Raw genomic sequence first — 20,083 nt, forward strand, 5'->3', positions numbered from 1 at the left:
AAGGCATCAGTCAAGCCAAAAACATTCAGAAGTCAAGGTTGGCTTGGGACGTGTGTGAATGTGAGTATGTGACATGTGTAATTTGTGTATGTATGAGTATGTGATATATGTGTGTGTGTGTGAGTATGAGAGTGTGTGTGAGTGTGTGTGTGTAGGGGGACCTTGGCCAAATACCTAAAAGCTTTGGAGTTCACTCATTGTTGAGCTGGACGGAACAGAGATCTGTCTGTGGTGGGGTCACTTTTCCACGTAGTCAGGTCATGCCAGCCAATACCCTGTCTGGATGGCACTATTTCCATAATATTTAGGAATCCCTATCCCCAAATCCTCAATTTCCTCCTCTCTAGCTGGGTTTTTGACAAGTAACTACAGCCACAGCCCCCAACCCTGACTGGGAGTTCAAGATTCAGACTCCTCCCTCAGTGGGTGCATGGATGAGGAGCCCCCAACCAGGGTAGCCTCTCACCTTCCACACAGTTGGTAGAAAAGAAACAGATATTGCGAGTCTCCAGGGGGTTCTCATGGGTAAACTCAGGGGAGCGGGTCTGGGGCTCTGACTCGCCAGTTAGAGATGAGTTGTCCACCTGGGGAGAAAGAGGGAAGGGTATAGTCATCAGACTGGCAGACACACTTGTGAACATACAGTTGTCTCCTGACTCCAACTGCACTCAATCTCCATGACATGAGGGACAAAATTACACTTGTCCTCATCACATATTTTTAGCATTACTCAGCTATTTTCCCTGTACTGGTTTGGAATTTCAGCTCTTACTAAAATTCTTATGTGACCCTGGGCTAATTACTTAACCAAGACAGCCTCCATTCATTCATCTGTAAAATGTTGAATGTAATCAGAAACTATGTTTGCACAACTGTAAGGGTATCACCAACATTGTAGTTTATGAAAATGGCACTGCTTAGTGTGGCCACATACAACAACCATGCATGATCAGACTATTCTTACAGAGTTGAATTACATGACACATGTGAATGTATATAAAGCATCTGACAATAACTGGTACTCAATACAAGATGGCTATAAAGTGGATATCAAAGAAATGCCTAGGGCGCAGAGCATTCATCACACACAGATACAAAGAGACAATGCATAAACACTATTTATGAGACAAAGTGCAGCTGGCAGGTATGTGGGCAGGAGTTGGCATTTGGACCTGGATCTTCCAATCTTCAGACCTCTAACTGAGTCCCTTTCAGGTCCATATAGCCTTCTTAGTCCCAGCCAGTTGCTCTGGCATGATCTCCTCACCTTACAGCCATGAGAAGAGATGATCCGGAGGTCAGCAGGCACACGGTCTCCACCCTTCACCTCCACCAGGTCTCCCACCACCACTTCCTCCGCATTGATCTGCATCTTCTCGCCCTCCCGCACCACGAGGGCTTGCTGTGGGGAGGCCACAGGCATCTAATGAAGTGCTTGTCTCTACCCCTACCTCCTTCTCCTACTGGTCTCCCACTTCTCTTTTAAGGAGGAGGAGAAGCCCTGCACCCTTAGCAACAAAACTAGGTCCTGGTGTGGAGAGCTAGAGGGACTTTTTAGCCCAAGCCTTTCATTTCAGAGCACAAGAAGTTCAGAAGGGATGAGCTAGACCTTCCTAGAAACATTATGCCCCAGTCTGGAGCCCAGCCTGGCCATCTACCTGTGGAACCATATTTTTGAATGAATCCATGATCTTGGAGCTCTTGGCTTCTTGGTAGTAGGAGAAGCAGCCAGTGACGATGACTACAGCTGCCAGCACCACACCTAGATATAGCTGATAAAGAGAAAGTGTTTGAGAGGCATCTCCCAACCCTAGAGGGGCAGCTGCCAAGTGGGACAAGCATTAAATGCAATCTTTGTGAATGGAAGTGAAAATGGCAGAGGAAAGTTCTTCTCTCTAATCTCCCCCTCTATCTTCTAGTCTTCAACCCCCTAAGCCTGGAGAAGGCATGCAGAGTCTTAGGGGGTTCCCAGGACTAGGACATCACTAGCTGGTGAAGACCAAGGAATGGCAGACAAGCCCACTTAAGAGTGAAAGAACAGAGATGGGCTTTCTCATTTATGAATGAATCTGTATGTGTGTGTTGTGTTTAAAAATATGTATAGAAGCCTCACCCCTTTTCAGCCTAAAGAGCACTATGACATGAGGATCTTGTTCCCTGCCTCCCAATTATTCTGGAGATTCAGAGTTGGAAGACAAAGTCATGGGCTGGGTCAGGGATCAGGCATTCCAGCTCACATTGTCATTGGATGGTTCATCTTCCATGGCAGCCTGTATGCCATAGGCCAGGAAGCAGAGGATGGCCCCAATCCACAAAAGGATGGAGAAGCCCCCGAAAAGCTGGCGACAGAACTTGACCCACTCAGGTGTTGTCGGAGGTGGAGTGAGGGCATTGGGCCCATCCCGAGCCAGGATGTCCTGGGCCCGCTGGTTGGTGAGGCCCTGCAGGAGGCAAGGGGAAGTGCAGGAGTTTGTATCCGGAACCAATCCAGCCCCTCACCACTTCTCACCAACACTTTGGAAGGGAATAATATCCAAGTGGAGAGGAAAATCCCATGTGGTTGGAAGGGGTGAGGGACCATCAGGAGAGGCCACATAAAGGAGGTTGTGCTGGCAATGGGTATCAGAGGCCTTGAAGGCTGAGGAGAATTTTGAGTATGGCCACTCTTCTGGTTATCATTGGATTGAGACACGTTTTGGGCCACAATAATCTCATCTGGAGGCAGCCTGGCTAAGGTGCCCTGGAAAGACATCTCAATTGATCTCTCCCCCCATCTCTCTCTTCTTTCAGATTCCCCACTTCACCAAGGATTTAAGAAGAGTTCTGCATTATTGACCATTAATGGCGTCCAGCTTCAGCAATCACCCATTACTTTCCCCAGAAAGCATTGCCTGGCCCAGATCCCCTAGCTTCAGGCTTATTCAGATGCCCATCTCCACATCATGTTGTATCCTAGGCAGTACCATATGGTACTGGAATTCTATGTTTGCATTCCTTTTTGCTACTAGACTTTGAGATCCTTGAAGGCAGAGGCCACTTTTTATTTATCTTTCTATCTGTCCACTCATTTATTTAATAAATGTGTACAGAGTACCAGGCTCTATTATTAGCTCTGGGGACCCAGAGATGGACAAGACTCACAAAATCCCTGCCTTGTGGAGCTTATGATCTAGGGAGGTGACACACAATCAGTAAACATTATTGCCAGAGAGTGAAGTGTTACCAAGGGAAATAAAGTAAGGTAAAGGAATGGAGGCATAGAATTTTCAAAAGGGCAATCAGGGGAGGCCTGCAGGAAGTAGTCATACTACTACATTTTTGATTAATAATGTTTTTATTTTTTCAAAGTGATGGGCTTGGCAATTTGACTGTGCTGCTTACTACAGTTGTGACCTTAGGAAACTGCTCTCCTCCTCTAAGTCTCCTTACTCTAAGAATGAGGCCCACGGCACCTATCTCTGAAGGTTGTTGTAAAGATTAGAAAAATGTATGTAAAGCATTTATCACATACTTCATACACAGCAGATCCCAAACATATCACTGTGTTGAATAGCGATGTGTCACACCACAATTTCATCTATATCAGTACTGTGAGAGGTTGTGCATCGCTGAAGCTGCTTGAGGTAGAGGGAGAGTCCTGCCTGGAGGCCCTCTGGAGTCTGGATTCTAAGAAGTCCTAGCTTTCAGGTACACAGGAAAAGAGCTATACACTAGGAATTAGGGAATCTGGGTTCTAGTTCTGGCTCTGCCATCAACTAGTCACTGGGCCCCAGTTTCCCCATCTGTGGAGAGTTGGATTATAGTTTTAACATCCCTTGCAACCTGCTGCTGCATGGTTCTCTCACCTCTTTGGTGTTCTCCCCAAAGCCCTCCACTCACCTTGGATAGGTCCACTTGGTATTTACGGCCCAGCTCATCCAAGGATAGCTTGTGGTCATCCTGTGAAAGGGAAACTGAATTACTCTGGGAGTGAGGTTTTGCGTGTGTGAGAGCATGCACATGTGTGTTTGTGTGGGTGTGTGTGTTTAGAATGCATGTGAGGTGAGGTCAGAGAGGGACAGAGAGGTGAGGCAAGATGAGGGGTAGGCCAGGGGCATGAGCTTCTCTGAGTGCACCAGCTGTGGGGCACCTCTCCTAGCATGGAACTCCTTTCCACAGCCCAGCTTGGCAGGCTGTGGGCCTCACCATGGCCACCTCCTTTTTCAGCTCATCCAGCTCCTTCTCTTTCTGTTTCTTCTTGCCGCCTCCATTCTCTGCAGTAGAGGCTGCAGGTGAGTATTCACGTCCAGCCTGCAGAGAAAGGGAGAGCCCAAAGAGTCAAGGAAGACAGAGCCTATAGCCTCTAATCACACCTGACAGCAGGGAGATCAGACACTGGGAGTGGAGGCAGTGGATTCAAAGCAGTGATGTCCCAGTGGGGGAAAGTGGGGTGGAGGGAACCCGAAGCACTCAGTTTGAAAACTATTGGCAGAGCCATGGAACTCTATGTTTGAATTTCACAAAAGACTGAGAGGCTCAGGACTCAGAAGCCCACTTTTTTAAAAAAATTGTTTTATAGTTGTTCAAGTACAGTTGTCTGCATTTACCCCTCACCACTCCCTGCCCCACCCCAGCCATCCCCACCTCCCTCCCTTGATTCCACTCCTCCTTGGTTTTGTCCCTGAGTCGTTTATAGTTGTTCCTGAAAACCCTTCCCTCCTTTCCTCCCATTATCCCCTCCCACCTCCCCTCTGATTACTGTCAGGTTGTTCTTAATTTCAATGTCTCTGGTTATATTTTGCTTGCTGGTTTGTTTTGTTGATTAGATTCCACTTAAAGGTGAGATTATATGGTATTTGTCTTTCACAGCCTGGCTTATTTCACTTAGCATAATGCAGAAGCCCACTCTTAGTTGTTTAATATTTGGGCTTCTCTTAAAGTTTTGTTTGTTGAAAGAATCCTACTGCTAAATACAAAAACAAAATAAACCAAAACTTTAAAACCATGACCCTATACCATTTAAAATGCTGGAAGGAGGTGGGCAGGATTGGGAGGGTGGTAGGGGCAGAAGCACCCTGCAGGGATGTCTTTATTCCAACACCATGGTTATTTTATTCAGAGAGGAGTAAAGACAGTTAGGAATCTGAGGGAGTAAGAGTCTTTGGGGAGGCAGGGGTCAGGACATGGAAGTGTCTAGAGGAAGATGAGGAGCCAATAGAGCCCGGTGATAGAAAGTGGACATAGAATGAGCAAGGCTCATGGACTCAGAGAAGTCAGTAGTTGGAAGGTCAAAGTGTGTCCAGAAAATGAGGACCCTCTCCATCCTGCTGGGCAGGCCTTCTGTAGAGGGGATTTGGGCAAGAGGCAATTTGTAGGACTTGAGGTCCCCAATCACAACTGGGTAAATAGACAAGCAGGCCCCATTGGTCCAGAAGTTTTTAAAAGTGTCTTGGAGGATCAATCTAAAACTAAAATGCATGTAGCTCTCAGGTCTAGGCATTCCTGGGATGTCTGGTGAAATCAGGTAAACATTTTAGCAGGAGCCTCATGAGGTCGACATTTTCCCTTTCCTCTTCAGTGCCTGAGGTCTCCTTACCAACAACAGGCTTCCAGGGGCTCACGGGGAACTTCGGGGGAAGAGGGTGGGAAATTTCTCCTCTCAAGGGGAGGCTGTCTTGGGGTGATGGGGAAGAAGGGGGGCGGGAAGGCTTAAGGTGGCCATGACAAGTATCTTTTCCCTCCCTTTCTCTCCAAGCCCCTGTCCTCCCCTTCCCTCAAGATATTGTGTCCTTGTCACAGGGGCTGCTCAGTTTCTGCCTCCATGCTAGGTGTTCAGGGATGAGATTTTCTATATTATGGTATAATTTGCTTTTTCCATAAGAAATGGATACCTAGATGGAATTTATGGCTGAGATGTCTGCCTTTGTATGAATAATGCATTTTTTAAAAGTACCTTTTTCTTTTAGAGCAGTTGTAGGTACACAGCAAAATTGAGCCGAAAGTACAGAGATTTTCCCAGATATCCCTGTCGCCATACGTGTAGTCTCTCCCATGATCAACATCCCCCACCAGAGTGGCACACTTGTTTCATTCTGTGAGCCTACACTGACACATCGTTGTCACTCAAAGTCCAGAGTTTACCTTAGGGTTCACTCTTGGTGTTGTACACTCTACAGGTCTAGACAAATGTATAATGACATGCATCCACCATTACATATCACACAGAGTAGTTTCACTGCCTCAAAAACCCTTGGTGCTCCAGGATAATGCCTTTGTTTCCAATCAGATTCAGGAACAATGCCAAGAATGCAGCAGCTGTCCTGATCATAGACACGGAATCCAGTCCTTATAGAGGGAGGAGTCTGACCAGTGACATCAAGATGAAAGGAAGTGTGCAGTGGGAGTGGACACCATGTTCCCCTAGACACTAAAGTTTACATTTATCTCCATTTGAAGTGTCCATGAGACTGAATTAGCCCTTCAGAGAAGTAGGGGGGGGGGGCTTGCAAGGAGTGCTGCCTTTCCCTTCCCCAGGTGACTTAAGATTGTTGGTTGAATAGATTGAAATGCTTTGGATTCACTAATTTTGACCTTGGTGGGACAGGGCTGAGAAATGGATGAAAAGCAAATGATCAGGCTGGACGAGCTTTATTGTTTGTTGCCCTTGGAGCTTTAGTGGGGCTGTCTGGATCTAAAGGGGCAGGAAGGAGGTGGAGGCTTCCAGCCCTTCTCCCCACCATACAGTGCACAGAGGAGGAGTGCAGCTCGGGCAAAGAAACCAGAATGCCTGAGAATTTCTATACATTCATATGTAAAAGAAAGTTCATAAGGCTTAGAATCAAATGCATGTTTTTTTAAAAATTGCCAGCTTGTGCACTTTGGGCATATTGGATGGTAGCTGAGCTAGTGGCCTCATGTAGCACCCCCTTCCCTCAGTTCCCACCCATTCTCCTGGCACAGAGTTTAGGACACACGGCTCCTTCCCCCTCCCCCTGCCCTGGCAAGGATCTCAGCCTCTGTCGCCAGCAGCCTGTGGAGATTTGGGGCCAGCGGGCTGGCCAAGCAAGAAAGAAAGAGAGGAAGCAAGGACCCCCCCACCCCGCACCTCCAAAGACTGTTCCTCCCTCCCCCAACCAACAAGCTCCAGTCTGGGGCTTGAATGCTAAAGGAGAACAGAGAGTTCTTTCTGAGAAAGCCAGAGGCAGGGACAGAGTGGGGGAAGTTGGAAGTCAGCCACTAACCACCCCCTCAAGCTTCTTGGTGGCAGCTGGAGCTGGCAGGTTCTCTCCCACCAGTATTGCTCCTTCCCCCAACTCCCACACTGCCCTTTATGGCCATAGGGTGATGGGGTGACTGTTAGTCCTTGCTCTGGAGGGAAGATGCAGGGGAAAAGGGATAGGGGCAGAGTGAATCCCAATGTGGTGATGCAGATGGAGGGGTGCTTTGTGTCCTAAGGGGTCTTCTGGTCAGTTGAACTCCAAGCTCCAGCCCTAAATCCCCCGACTTTACCCATTCTCTCAGTCCAAGCAGAACTGGATCTGCTCCTTGACCTGCTACTAGGGGTGGCAGGGAAGGGGACTTTATGAACGCTGGGGGAGAATCACAGACTCCAAGCAGCTGTGGTACCCTAATGAAGTCAAGATCAAATGGCTTCGGGTCCACCCTGTTATAAGGTGGAACAGCAGAGAGGGCTTGTGGTGGGGGAATAGAGGGTTACCTGGCCTCTCCTAAGAGGTCCTACAACTTAGCTGGGACTCCCTTTCCCTCAGGAGTTTCTCTTCCCCTCCCTTCACATCCCACCCCACCTCACACAAAGGTGCAGCTGAAGGTCCCAAGAGAGCATATCTTCCCACGGTTGTCACTTCTCCCTCCATGAAGCTCTACCTCAGAGACAGCTCCTCACAGACCCTCACAACACCCCCCCCCCAACACACACACGATGTCATTGATGTCCACTCATGCTAGGAGGTTTGTACATTCTCAAATTTACCCGCTGAGACACAAACACAGGTGCTCATCCACGAATATCTGTATCAACTTCATCCTATGAAGAGCACGTGGGTTGCAGGCAAGCACACTCTCGTGCATACACACACAGGTTCTATTTATAGCTCTCATCCTAGCTCAGGAACCCTGGTGTCCAAGCTTAGAGTTTTCCCAGCTGCTAAACTCAGTGCAATAACAAGTCCTTGCCTGACCCTTGCTGGGCTGAGAAACCCCCCACAGTCCCATAGGCCCCCTCTTTCCTCAGCAACCCCCATGGCTCCCTGTGCCCTTTCCCTCTGTGCCCAGCATTGCACAAAAAGAAAGTAGCAGGAGCAGTGTGTAAAAAGGTTGAGCCACTTTTCTCCATATGGAAATTTAATTTCCAAGTATCCAAGGCCTGGTGCCTGTCCCTCCCCCCTCGAGTCATGATTGTGAACCTTCTCCTTGGCATACCCAGTGCTGTAGAAGATCACTGGCAGTGTTGGACGGGGATGGGAGGCAGGGGGCAGGCAGCTCTCACCAGCCTCTGGGAAAGTTCTTAAAGCCCATAGCCCAGACAACGCTGCCAGGAGATTTGGAGGAGTGCTGGGCTGGAGCCTGGGGGCACATCATTTTTAATCCCCACACCTCTCACAGCTGTCCTTGGAACTCAGGGCCCCTGGAGCTGGCTTCCGGAGCTGCTTGGCAACTGGGGAGTAGTTGCTCTCCTGCCCCTCTTCAATCTCAAATTGGACCTTCATCCTCTCAGGCTGGGACTCCCAGAGAAATGAATATTTTCAGGAGTGGTAAAGGCAGGAGGATCAACAGTGCCAATATCCCTTCAGCTGGAAGGCCAGGAGTTGTGGTGAAAGAGGAGGGGCTGTGCCAGATACAGGACAGAGATTCAGAGGTGCTGGAGTGAAAGGTGGAGGGGATGTGGGGCTGATCATAGGGTACCAAAGAGCAGAACACTTGGGTGGGTGAGCAGTGGATCTATGTGTGTTTGTAGCCAGGAGACAGTGAGTTCCAAGTTCAAATCACCCCAGCGGCTCAGCTTCTCTCCCACCCTCCCTCCACATCCCATCCCATCTCATGCTTTCCCTCTAGCCTCCAGAGCCCCTCTGTTTCCCACAGGGCCACCCCGGCTCTTTGGGGATACTCACCCCACGGCCCATCTTGGGGCAGAGTGGCTGAGGGGATCTAGACTGGAGAGATTAGCAGGAAGATTCACAAGCTCACAATGCAGTCTGGGACTGTCAGAGACCCAGGCAACCAGACAGATGACCAGCAACAGGGTAGCTTTAAATAGGCCCCTCTCCCCCTCTCCTCCGCCTTCCCCTCCTCTGGAAAGAAACGTTTGTTGAAACAGGATCCCTGAGGACTCCTCCCCTCCCGCCCCTTAAGCAACTGGCAGCGGGCGGTCAGTTAGTCCTGTAGTATGCTCCCCCTCAACCCCCTCCCGGTGCTCTGGGAGAAGCAGGAGAATGGGAATGTATGCCCCTTAGGGACAAAGGGAGGGGAGTAGTCCTCCCAGAATCCCAGGACACCAGAGGACATATGGTCCACCCTTTCTTTTTTTTTCCCCCCAATGGGGAAACTGAGGCCCAGAGAGATTAAACAATATAAGTTGATAGAACCAGAAGCCAGGTCTCCTGATCCTACTACATCCAACCCCCCAGAGAAACAAACAGATTGTTCCCTACTGTAGCGATTGCAGGAACACTGAAGCTGGAAAAAGTAGCTAGTGTAGGACCTCAAGCCTAGCCCTTGTATATGAGGTACCTTGGAAGAATCCTGGTGAGAGCCAAAGGTGGCTGCAAAGGAAGAAAAAAGTCTGGAGAAGGCAGCAAGAGGACATTGCCTTTGCTGGAAGGGGTGGGAAGGGGTGACCATAACCTTGTGCCAGCTAGTACAGGGGTAGAGGAGATGAGCCAGGGTGGGCCAGCTGATCTGGCGGTATTGTTGCTGCCCATTTGATAAAAGAGCCAAAGAATGAAGTGCAAAGGGAAGAAAGGAGAACAAGAAGGGACAGAGAGAGAAGAAAAACCCACCCCTGCCTTCTCCCAGGAGTAGTCAGAGGAAGGATTCTCCTGGAGGGTCCCCATTTCTCTGGGCACCCGGAGGAAATGAAGGGAAGCCAGTGGATTGGGGGCAGGTCTGAACACCCTGAGCCCAAAGAAAGCTAGGATGAGAGGAGGGAGGGAATGGGGCCTTTGGTCCAGAGGCTTCAGATGCCACTGGCTGGGCTATGTCCATCCCTGGCCCCAGAGGAGACTCCTTTCAGAGGGATTATAGACCTGTCCTCTCACAAATCCACTCTGAGGGCACAGGGCTCAAGTCTGAATTCCCCAAGTAACAGGCCTCCTCCCAGATTTTCCATTACAGGGATCTGGAAGGTCATACCCCACTTCCACCCCCCTTCTCCTCCTGGGTTACAAGTAGAAGGGTGGATAGGATGAGGTAGACACCATCTCTCCATAGGCCCCTTAACTAACCTTGAATTTGAGCCTGAGGGAGAACAGACAGCAGGAGGAAACAGAGAGGAAAATGACCCAGTTCAAGCCCCTGTGTGGAGAAAAGAGTGATAGACATAGTTGAAGATGGAGCAAGAAGTCTTATGGTTAGACATCAGGAAAGACTGCTTAGGGAAGTCACTACAAGTCACTACCCACAGGTGGCCAGGTCACTCAACACTGGGGCTGCTGAAGGGCAACTTTGCCCTGGGGTCAGAGTGGATGAAAGGATGACTTGGAATTTAGGAAGCACCTGTTCCTTAGTTTGGGCATCCTGCTTTGGTATCCTGGGTTATCTTTTGCCCAGCCCTCTCCAGGATACAAGGTGAGGTAGATAAGAAAATCAGACCCCAAACCAAAAGGTGTATAGATGTCAGGTGTTGGGCTCTCACAGTTTTTACTCTTGCACCTTCACCCTGCTGGTACCTCCCAGACCTGCCCAGTCCTTCCAAGGTCTGGCTCTTGTCCCTGTGGCCAGGCCCAGAACCAGAAAGGACTGTGCCCTTCCTGTGCCCACACAGCTTGGCGGAGCTCCTTGCCATGCTATGCACTGGGGCCAGCGCACGGCCCCCAAGGCACTGCTGCTCCCATATTTGGGGCTCAGATGAAAGAGAGTGGACAAGATACCCAGGACCCATTTCTCACCCACGTGTCCCTGAATGCCCTCCCTGCCCAGGTAAGTATGGAAGGCCCTGGGAATGTCCCTCCTGGTCCTCTACTGTGCACCTTAGTCAGACTCCAGGACATAAATGGAGTCTGGTCCTTTTGATCTGGGGTGCCTAGGTTGGGCTACTTCTTCCTTTGAACGTAGCCAGTGGTATCAGTTTAGATCAAGGCCCTTGGAATGAGAGGAACAAAGCAGAGAGTAAAAAAAACTTGAAAGTAAGACATGGGAAAGTCAGGATGACTGGTCTGGGGAGAAGGTTTGAAAGTCATAGGGCAGAGAAGCAATTGACAAAGGGCAGGATGGGGGATGCTAAATCAAATGTGTACTTGGCGTCGGAAATCTGGGAAGTAGGAGATAAAGGGAAGATTAGAGAGAGGCAGAGGATAGTATATTGCACATATCTGTACGTGTACCTGTGTGTGTGTGGACATGATTGTGTGGGCTCTGTGTGTGGGGAAAAGACCATGTGAATGTAAGTTCAGTGTAGACACTCCCTAAGATAGCAGAAAGCAACACTCACTTGGATGTGGGGTCAGTCTGTTAAAAATCAGTTATTTGTGTAATGATGTGTGAGAGTGTGTGTGTATGTGCATGTGGCCAGCCAGGGAGTGCATGTGGGTGTACGTGAGAGTCCATGGGAGAATTCATGGGAGTGCATGTGCATGTACACAAAGGAGGCGGGGGGTGGGGGGGGACGCAGCTCAGCTGCAGTTGGGCTTTCAAGGTCTCCAAGGAACTGCCTTGTTTCCTAAGTGACTGGCCTCCTGGGGCCTCCAGCCCAGATTTGAAGGTTGTTTCAAGATCAAGAAAGAGAGAGGGAGGGAGAGTGGGAGGGAAGGAGCACTGGGAGCTTCTATCACCCACACTGTCCCTCCTCCCGCCCCCTCACCCCACTTCTCTGCCCCAGTCCTGATTTGGGCCAAGCTTACCAGTTCTGCTTGCTCTCTTTCTCCTCCTTATGGCCAGCCTCTCTGGACAGTCTCGCTTTTCCCTCTAGCCCTGCTCCAGTCTCTCCAACTTTCTCTTCTTCAGGGCTTGTGGTCTTGTCACCATGGCCAGGCTTCTGGAACCTTCTGGGAGTGTGGGTAAAAATTTTTCTTCCATGGGGATGCTGCCTAGGGATAATAGGATGGACAAGGGAGCCTGGGAAGGCCTTGGGGGGGGGGGCATGACAAGTTTCCAGCAAAGGTGCCTTTTATTTCCCCTTTCTCTCCAGCCCTCTCTCCTCCCACTTCCTGAAGAATGTAGCGACCTTATGGTAGGAAGGTTTGGCTCAAAGCCACAGAGTGGCTCTTCAAGTTCTGCTGTCTCCTCAGTTTCCCCACTAGATTACAGGGATGGTGCTGGATTTTTGCTTTATCTCTCCCTTGATGTCTGCTCCTCTGCTTTCTTTCTGGTCTTTCTTTTGAATCTACTCAAAATGGATTCTGAAAACCTCTTCCTCTGTCTCCTTTTGGTTCTGTTACTTTTAATCTTTTCTCCAGATTATTCTTATAATTTTTTATTGTTAAAACCATTTTAGAAAGAATTTAGAAAATGTAGAAGAGAAAAGAACACCAGAAGAATTTACCTCAGCCTCTCTGCCTCTGCTCCAATCCTACTTCTTTTGTCTTCCTACTGTTCTCTGGGTTAGAGAGCTCCACGTGTGTGTCCCACCTAGTCACGCAGGTAGAAGTCTAAGGGAAAAGCGGAAAAGGATAAATGGTGTTACTCAGGGGCCCATGTCAACCCACCTCCCTGAGTATGATTGTCCAGGGCTGTTCTGGGCTTCTGTCTTTCCACTTCCGCTACCCTTGGCCCCCACCATGCCCTAATATGAAGGGTACATGTCTGTAAGTTGGTCCTAGTGGGACCAGTAACCAGCTGTGTGACTTTGAACAAGAGGCACCCCCACTCTGGCCTTGCATCTTCATCTGAACAACAAAATCTCAGCGGTTCCTTTGTAGCTATGATAATTCACAGATTCACAAATTCTGGTTACTTCCACCTTAGCTCATGGCTCAGCTCAGGTGAACAGGAGAAGTTTCCTGTAGTTGTATCTATTCGAGAACCACCTGCTGGATACTTGGGTTCAGAAGAAGATCAAGGGTGCAGGTACTCCTCTTTTGTCTATTATTATAACCCACAAAAATGAGTCTGATCCCTATAACTCTTGGCATAAAAGTAAGGAAGGGTTCAGGGTTTGGGCAGAGACCACCCTGGTTTCTTACAGAGAGCCCCTGTGATAGAGAATAGGGTTTAGATATATTTGGAGAAGGACAGGGCTGGGGTTGAGGCCCTGTCCCTCTGAAGGAACCTGACATTTCTTGGCTGGCACTTGGTCAGCAAATATTAGATTCATCTGTTTCCAGAGATTTTTGGGCTGGGAAAATTATGTCAGAGGTGATGGAGAGGCTGGGGTTAATGGGCCTTGCTGAGTGTTGGGGCAAAGGTCACAGCTGGGCCCTCTAGGGTTCCTATTTTCCTTTGATTCCATCTGGGCAGGGAGGGAGAGGCCCCCCAGCCTCCTGAGGCAGGTTTGCTTTGGCAGGAGATCTGACCCAGCCACTGGCCCAGAGCACCCCGCCTCCCCATTCCCCCTATCAAGAGGCAGCCTGGCTTGGACCCCTGCCTCCTTCTTCCTACTTCTTTCTTCCCTTACCAGACCCCCTCTAGTTGACCCAGGGTATAACTCTGTTAGTTTGTCCTTTGGTATTCCAGATGCCTGCTAGGACGGGATGCCCTGCAAACATTTGGACACAGGGCCATAGCCTTGCTCCCACATAACCAGCTTTCCTTGGGACTTCAGAGAGCTCAGCCTCCTCTGTGCCTCAGTTTCTCTGCAAATCTGGAATCCCTTCACTCTTGTGCTCCTGTTTGGATGTTCTCAGCATTGCCCCTTGGAAATGTGAGTGCCCCTGGCAGACCAGTCATAGTGCATACTCATTTTTATGCCATGGTGTCATTCAGACACTCTCCCAGCATTTGTTGAGCACTTAGCTATGTGCTGACTGGAGAGACTATTACAATCAATGTAAAAAAGGTTCCCATGTTATGGTTCTTTTGTCAGAATCTCATGCCATTTAGTATTGAAATCCCTCTTCCCCCTCCCTTAACCTAGTCTCCCCAAGGCTTCTTGTAGCCCTCAGGGACTCTTCTTCATTTCCTCAAGCTACCCCCATTTCTTTACCTTCATTTCTGCTGAGACACTGGGTGGGCCTAGGCTCTGCCTCCCATCTGGGCGGTTCTTCAGTCCCAAAGATGAGGAGCAAAGGCTGAGACATGAAGTACTGAAAATCACCCTGGGCTGGACTGGAGGGAGGGCAGCAGCTTGCCATACAAGACTTGCTCTACCATTAATTAGCTGTGTGAACTTGAATAAGTCCTTTACCTCTCATCAATAAAGTGAAGAAATTGGACTGGGTAGGGGTTCTCTCCCCCACCTTTAAAATCTCATGCCTGGCTTCACCCCCTGGGATCATGTTTTAATTCATCTGAGGTGGGACCCAGACGTCAGTATCTTTTAAAAGACCCCCTGATGATTCAACATGCAGGCAGGGTTAAGAACAAATTGAGCTAGATTGTCCTTCAGATCTCAGATGCCTCACAGCTAACAGGTGATGATGCACCATGCTAAGGATTTTAGCCTGTCTAATGCACTACCTAGTCTAGTCCTCATAACAGGTCTATTTTATAGATGAGGAAACGGAGAAACAAAGATCCTGAGAAGCTTCCCCAAGTAGAGGATGCAGACTACACAGCTGGCAAACCCAGGTCTGTTCAAGGTTGTGCTGTCTGGTCCTGGAATTCTAGGTCTAAAATTTTTGACTTAGTTGGGAACACTGAAGCTCTGTTTCATATGCCTAAACTCCTCATTGGTAACCTGCCTCATCCCTAAGTTTTAGGTTTGTTCTGGCCAATCCTCTATCCCCAGGGAAATCTCATTCAGGAGCTGGCTTCCTCAGTGCCAATGTTGGTGCCTCGGTGCCCACCGAGAGTGAGCAGTCCTGCTCACCTGGATTCCCTATCACCCTGTTCTGCCACCTGGCTGGATCTGTACATTTGTTAGTTCCCCGGGCCCCAGGACCTTCTCAGGGTGACGGTTTGTCCTCTACAGAGGCAGCATGACAATACGGTCCAGACTGCTGTGAGGTCAGAATACCTGGATAAGAAATCTAGTCTACCGCTCATTAGACAAAATTTTAGTTTCTCTGAATTTGGTTTTCTTAACAGCTCTAACTCATTGGATTTTGGGGGGAACTCAAATGCTCCATGCGTGTTAGCTATTATTTTCTGCCCTTTGTTTTCAATGTCCTGGCCTTGGTGCTGCAGTTGCTGTTTTAGTTGAATCTGATCTCCAGCACCCTGCCCTCCCCACAGCATAGCCTAGATTGTTTCCTGAGGGATGAAACGTTCCAGCTCTGACACAGGAGAAGTTTTCTGTGAGCTGTGGAACAAAATGACCAGTGTGAGACAACTCCAGAGGCAGCAACAGTGCCCACCACAGAGGCAATCTGGCTATCAGAGAGAAAGAACCCAGATTTCCTCTCTTACTCACCATTTGCTCACTCCCTTACTTAAGTACTTGGCCAATGTCTGTGGAGCTTCTACTCTTTGCCAGGCACTGTGTGAGGTATGGGGGCAGAGACAGAAAAGAGCTAACAGTGATCTTGAGATACTCACTGCCAAGATGGAGATGCAGATATAAACAAACCATGGAGTGATGACAATGCAGAGTGAGGAAATGCCATCAAAGGGCTCAGGATAGGGTACTGTGGGAGCCAGGGTCACAGCAGCATCAGAACTCTGGACCCACTCTCTCCCACAGCAAGTTCCTTCACCCCCACTGTCCCATCTGTTTCTTTGTTTTTGTATTCTTTATTTCTGGCTTTGTTTTCCCTTTGCTTTTCCAATAGAGAGCCTTTGGAAAAATTCCACCCTTGTTTCAGTTGGACTAGGGAAAAGACAGAATTGTTCACTGTTCAGCCAGGACAGCCAAGGGGTGCCAGGTTTCTGCAGAGTCCAGGTGTGGACAGTGGAGGAGGCAGGGGCTATTGGGAGGGAGACCTGGGAAGACCATGAGACACAGCAGGGAACGGTGACAAGCAGGACCTGAGCTGGGCTGAAATGGCTGTATGCTCCCATACCCTCTCCCCAGATTTCTCCTCAAGTTTCCTTGTCATCTGTTCTGATTGCAGGGGAGAGTTAAGACCCTCTTCCACCTCATGGAACCCTGTGAACCACATTTCTCATTCCCTCCCCAGGTGCTTTGACAGGCTGGGACCCCAGAGTTAGAAGTGAGTGTATTTGTGAAATCCCCCTTGTCCCATTCTGCCCTCATAACCACCCCCACACAGCTCTCTCGCTGATTACTCTTTTGCTGGGCCTCCAGAATTGCATTCATTCATTCAACCAATGAACTCCTACAATGTGCTAGGAGAAATACACCAGTGGAAGAATACAGTTATTTCAAAAGGTTGCATAGGCACCATTGTGTGTGCGTGCGTGTGTGTGTGTGTGTGTGTGTGAGAGAGAGAGAGATCACACGTGTGCATATACAAATAAGTGTGTGCAAGTTAGGGAAGCAGGAGAAAGAAGAATGTTAGTAGTTTAAGTTTGGGAGTTAAGCAGCTTGTGTTTGTATCTGGGAGCTAACACTAGCTAGTCAGGTGAACTTGGGTAAGTGGGGTCATCTCTCTGGGCCTCCTCTCCCATCTGCAAAACAGGTAACAATCTTGCTCCCCTGTGGGTTGTTGTGAGAACTGTGAGCAGGTATGTGCTGAATACTCAGAGCAGAGCCCAGCACAGAGCAGGTATTCAGTATTAGTGAGTATTGGTGTCTCCTCCTCACCCCGCTCAGAGCTGGGTGTGGACAAACTGGTAAATGACCTGTTCTTTAAATCTGTCTCTTGCTCAACCTCAGTGACACAGAGGCAGCCACCTGGTGCTAATCACCTCCTTCCCGAGAACCTCTGTTTAGTCAAACCATTGTCATCTTCTGCCCTTGATGAATCTCCATCCCACCTCAGGCTGCCTGATTGTAGAAGACATATCACACAGTGGGAGTTGCCTCATCCCACGCCACCCTCCAGACATGTCCGTACCATTAGCTCCCTCTTAGCCGGCTGGAAATGGAAGAGAGGGATGGGGTGGAGCCCAGATGCCCAGCCCTATAGAATTGGGGAGTGAGGGACTTATCAGTGGAGGGAGGATGAGGGGATTCTACTTCATAGGGATCCCTCCATGGCATTCTGAAGTGGGTAGCAGCTGGCACTAATCCTGGGCATAGAAATGACAGGGCCTCCTCTGAAATTATGACCAGGTTGTGCCAAGGCCATCAGTGGCACTGTTGCTCCTCTATTCTTTAACAGATGTACCATACCCCGGATATAGTGTTTGAGAACTTGGGAAGGAGTGTGGGCTTAGCCAGGGCTAGAGGAGGGTTCAGGGAATACACACATGCTTAGAGGCCACCATGAGGGTACAGGTGCCTGGCTAGAAAGGAAGTGGGTCCGGCGTGCACATGTGTGTGGGGGAGATGGCTCTGTAGTTCTCTGAGTGTGTTTGGGCACACAAGGCGTCTGTGTGTTTATCTTAGTGTGTGCCTGGGTGCCCAAGTGTGCAGCTGTTTCGAGATGTATCACTACATAAGTTAGTTCTCAAGGTGAAGGCAGGTTTTTGTTCTTCCTCTGCCTTATCTCTTCACTTGACCCTCTCACCAAGGCAGCAGAGGGAATGTTCCCTTTTGGGAGGGTGGGAAAATACAGCTCATCACGGCAGTATGCGTCAAGGCTTTATGAACACAAACAAATCACAGGACATTCTCATGTGTGTGATCCTTAGCTCCCACCAAGCTGGGATTTATCCACATTTAAAAAAGAGGGAGCTGCTCCAGCTGGGTGGCTTGTTTGGTTGCAGCATCATCCTGTACACCAAAAGGTTGCAGGCTGGATTCCTTGTCAGGCCATACACCCGGGTTGTGGGTCTAATCCCCAGCTGGAGCACATACAGGAGGCAACCAATTGCTGGTTCTCTTTCACATTGATGTTACTCCCTCTCTCTCTTTCTTCATCTCTCTCTAAAGTCAATGAGCATATCCTCGGGTGAGGATGGAAAAATAAATAAAAGAAAGAGAGCTGTGTGTTTGTGGCATTTCTATGTCTAATGTCAGGTGGGTATGTGTGCTTGTTTCTTTTTTTAAAAAATCTTGGGCTAGTACTTCTTTTTTATTGATTTTAGAGAGAAAGGAAGGAAGGAGAGAGAGAAACATCTGCTTGCTGTTCCACTTATTTATGCATTCACTGGTTGCTTATTGTATGTGCACTGACCAGGGATCGAACCTGCAACCTTGGCGTGGTGGGACAACACTCTAACCCACTGTGGGCTACCTGGCCAGGGCATGGGCTAGTACTTCTTGATTAATGATCTGATAGCATGATTGTAGATTGTTTTTTTCTCCTCATATCTTTTTTTTTAACCTTATGTGTGCCTGTTTCTTTGATGTATTTGTCACCCTGTAAGGTGCTGTCTGTCAATAGCTGGGTGTGTATTTATGTGTGCTGGGTCCACGTCTACCTTTAAGTAGCCATGTAACATGATAGAAACACAGGCTCCTCCACATTCAGACAATCCCAGGTTCACAAATTCCTAAACTTCTGTACACCTCAGTTCCCTCCTGTGAATGATAATAGCAATGAGCTCAGAGGGTTCTTGTGAAGATTAAATGAGATCATGTTATTCCCCTGGCACAGGTCAGAATATGTTGATGGGTCTGTCTTTGAATGTGCCTCTCTGAGAATCATGTCTCATGGTTGTGACAGCTCAGCCAGATGATAAACTCCTTTAGAGCAGAGCAAGGGTCTTAATTATCATTAATGATACTCAGGATACGTCAGCGCCAACTTGGTACCTTGGACATATGTCATCTAGAGGGGAAATTATTACATAATCATGTGAAACACTGGCCTGGAGTCTAATGTATGCCCATACCTGGTGGTACGTAGAGAGCCAGTAGGAAGTGGGTGATGACCATGACGATAGGCTCCATGGTCACTATGCACCTCTCACATGCCTCTGCAATGGCAGGCTTCCTCCCTCTCTCATGTCTCAGGCTGGCCTGAGGCTCATGTAGAGTCTGCCTTCCTCGTTTCTTTGCTCACGCCACCACAGGTATCAGCCAAGGTGCTGGGTAAGCCTGTGTGGGTTTTTTATGGACCAGCTGGGAAGTGTTCAGGAGTAGTCTGCAGTCTACACCCTATCTCCCTCCTTGGCAGCATGTGTGTATGTTGTGTGTGTCTGTGCATTGCTCTGCGTCTGCACCGTTTTTCTGTATGAAGCTCCTTTGTGTTATCACGAGTACAAGTGTCTGTCTGTATGTGTGACAAGCCTCGTGCCTGGTGCTTGCTCTCCTCCCCCAGTTTTCCAAGTTATGTAAGCATCTGAGGTGAGTCAGGCCTGAGCCATGGGTTCCCCCTGCTGGCGGCCTGTGAAACTCAGTCTGGGGAGGAAAACGCTGCGTTTTGGGGTGGGGTGTGTGGCTTTATTCCCACTGGAGACAGTAGTCCTGCCTCCGGTATCTATATGCCCCAGCTTCTTGAGCCTGCCAGAGGTCCTCTCTCCTAATACCCGTATTGGGGATTGGTTATTACTAGCAGTTTTTCTTCCTGGTACAAATACATGTTCCCTGAGCAGGGACCACTCTGGACTTGTTTACTACATATTTCCAAGGGCCAGCATGAATACTGGCCTGGTCAGTAATTGTTGGGTGAATGAGTTTATACGGTGGAGAGGCTTGGAAACACAGGCAATAGGATGTGGGAAAACTTGGGGCCTTGGTAACATACCTTGGCCACTTAAAAGCTGTGTGGTCTTGACCAAAATGCTTAATCCCTCTGAGCCTCAGGCTTCTTATCTGTTAAGTTACACCATATTTGTGACAGAAAACAAGGGGACACATACTAAACCTCATAAGCTCAGGGAA

The 20,083-nt window shown here is 48.9% G+C and overlaps 1 protein-coding gene across 2 annotated transcripts in view; it reads right to left on the minus strand.

Annotated features, from left to right (window-relative positions):
* Window positions 1–12,800, minus strand: part of LOC112317734 (sodium/potassium-transporting ATPase subunit alpha-2) — a 30,611-nt gene extending 17,811 nt beyond the window's left edge. Inside the window, exons 1-8 of one of the 2 annotated variants that reach the window (XM_045182045.3) lie at window positions 12,695–12,800; window positions 12,054–12,197; window positions 4,186–4,290; window positions 3,880–3,939; window positions 2,238–2,441; window positions 1,659–1,772; window positions 1,268–1,402; window positions 467–584 (exon numbers count right to left, since the gene is read on the minus strand). In XM_045182045.3, coding sequence (XP_045037980.1) covers window positions 467–584; window positions 1,268–1,402; window positions 1,659–1,772; window positions 2,238–2,441; window positions 3,880–3,939; window positions 4,186–4,188 — 634 coding nt within the window. In that variant the 5' untranslated portion in view covers window positions 4,189–4,290; window positions 12,054–12,197; window positions 12,695–12,800. Of the gene's footprint in view, window positions 1–466; window positions 585–1,267; window positions 1,403–1,658; window positions 1,773–2,237; window positions 2,442–3,879; window positions 3,940–4,185; window positions 4,291–9,107; window positions 9,240–12,053; window positions 12,198–12,694 lie in introns of those variants that run through there. The other variant, XM_024574796.4, reaches the window with a different exon arrangement.
* Window positions 12,801–20,083: the final 7,283 nt, after the last annotated feature.

This window comes from Desmodus rotundus, chromosome 12 (genome assembly GCF_022682495.2).
Source record: "Desmodus rotundus isolate HL8 chromosome 12, HLdesRot8A.1, whole genome shotgun sequence".
Lineage (NCBI taxonomy): Eukaryota > Metazoa > Chordata > Mammalia > Chiroptera > Phyllostomidae > Desmodus > Desmodus rotundus.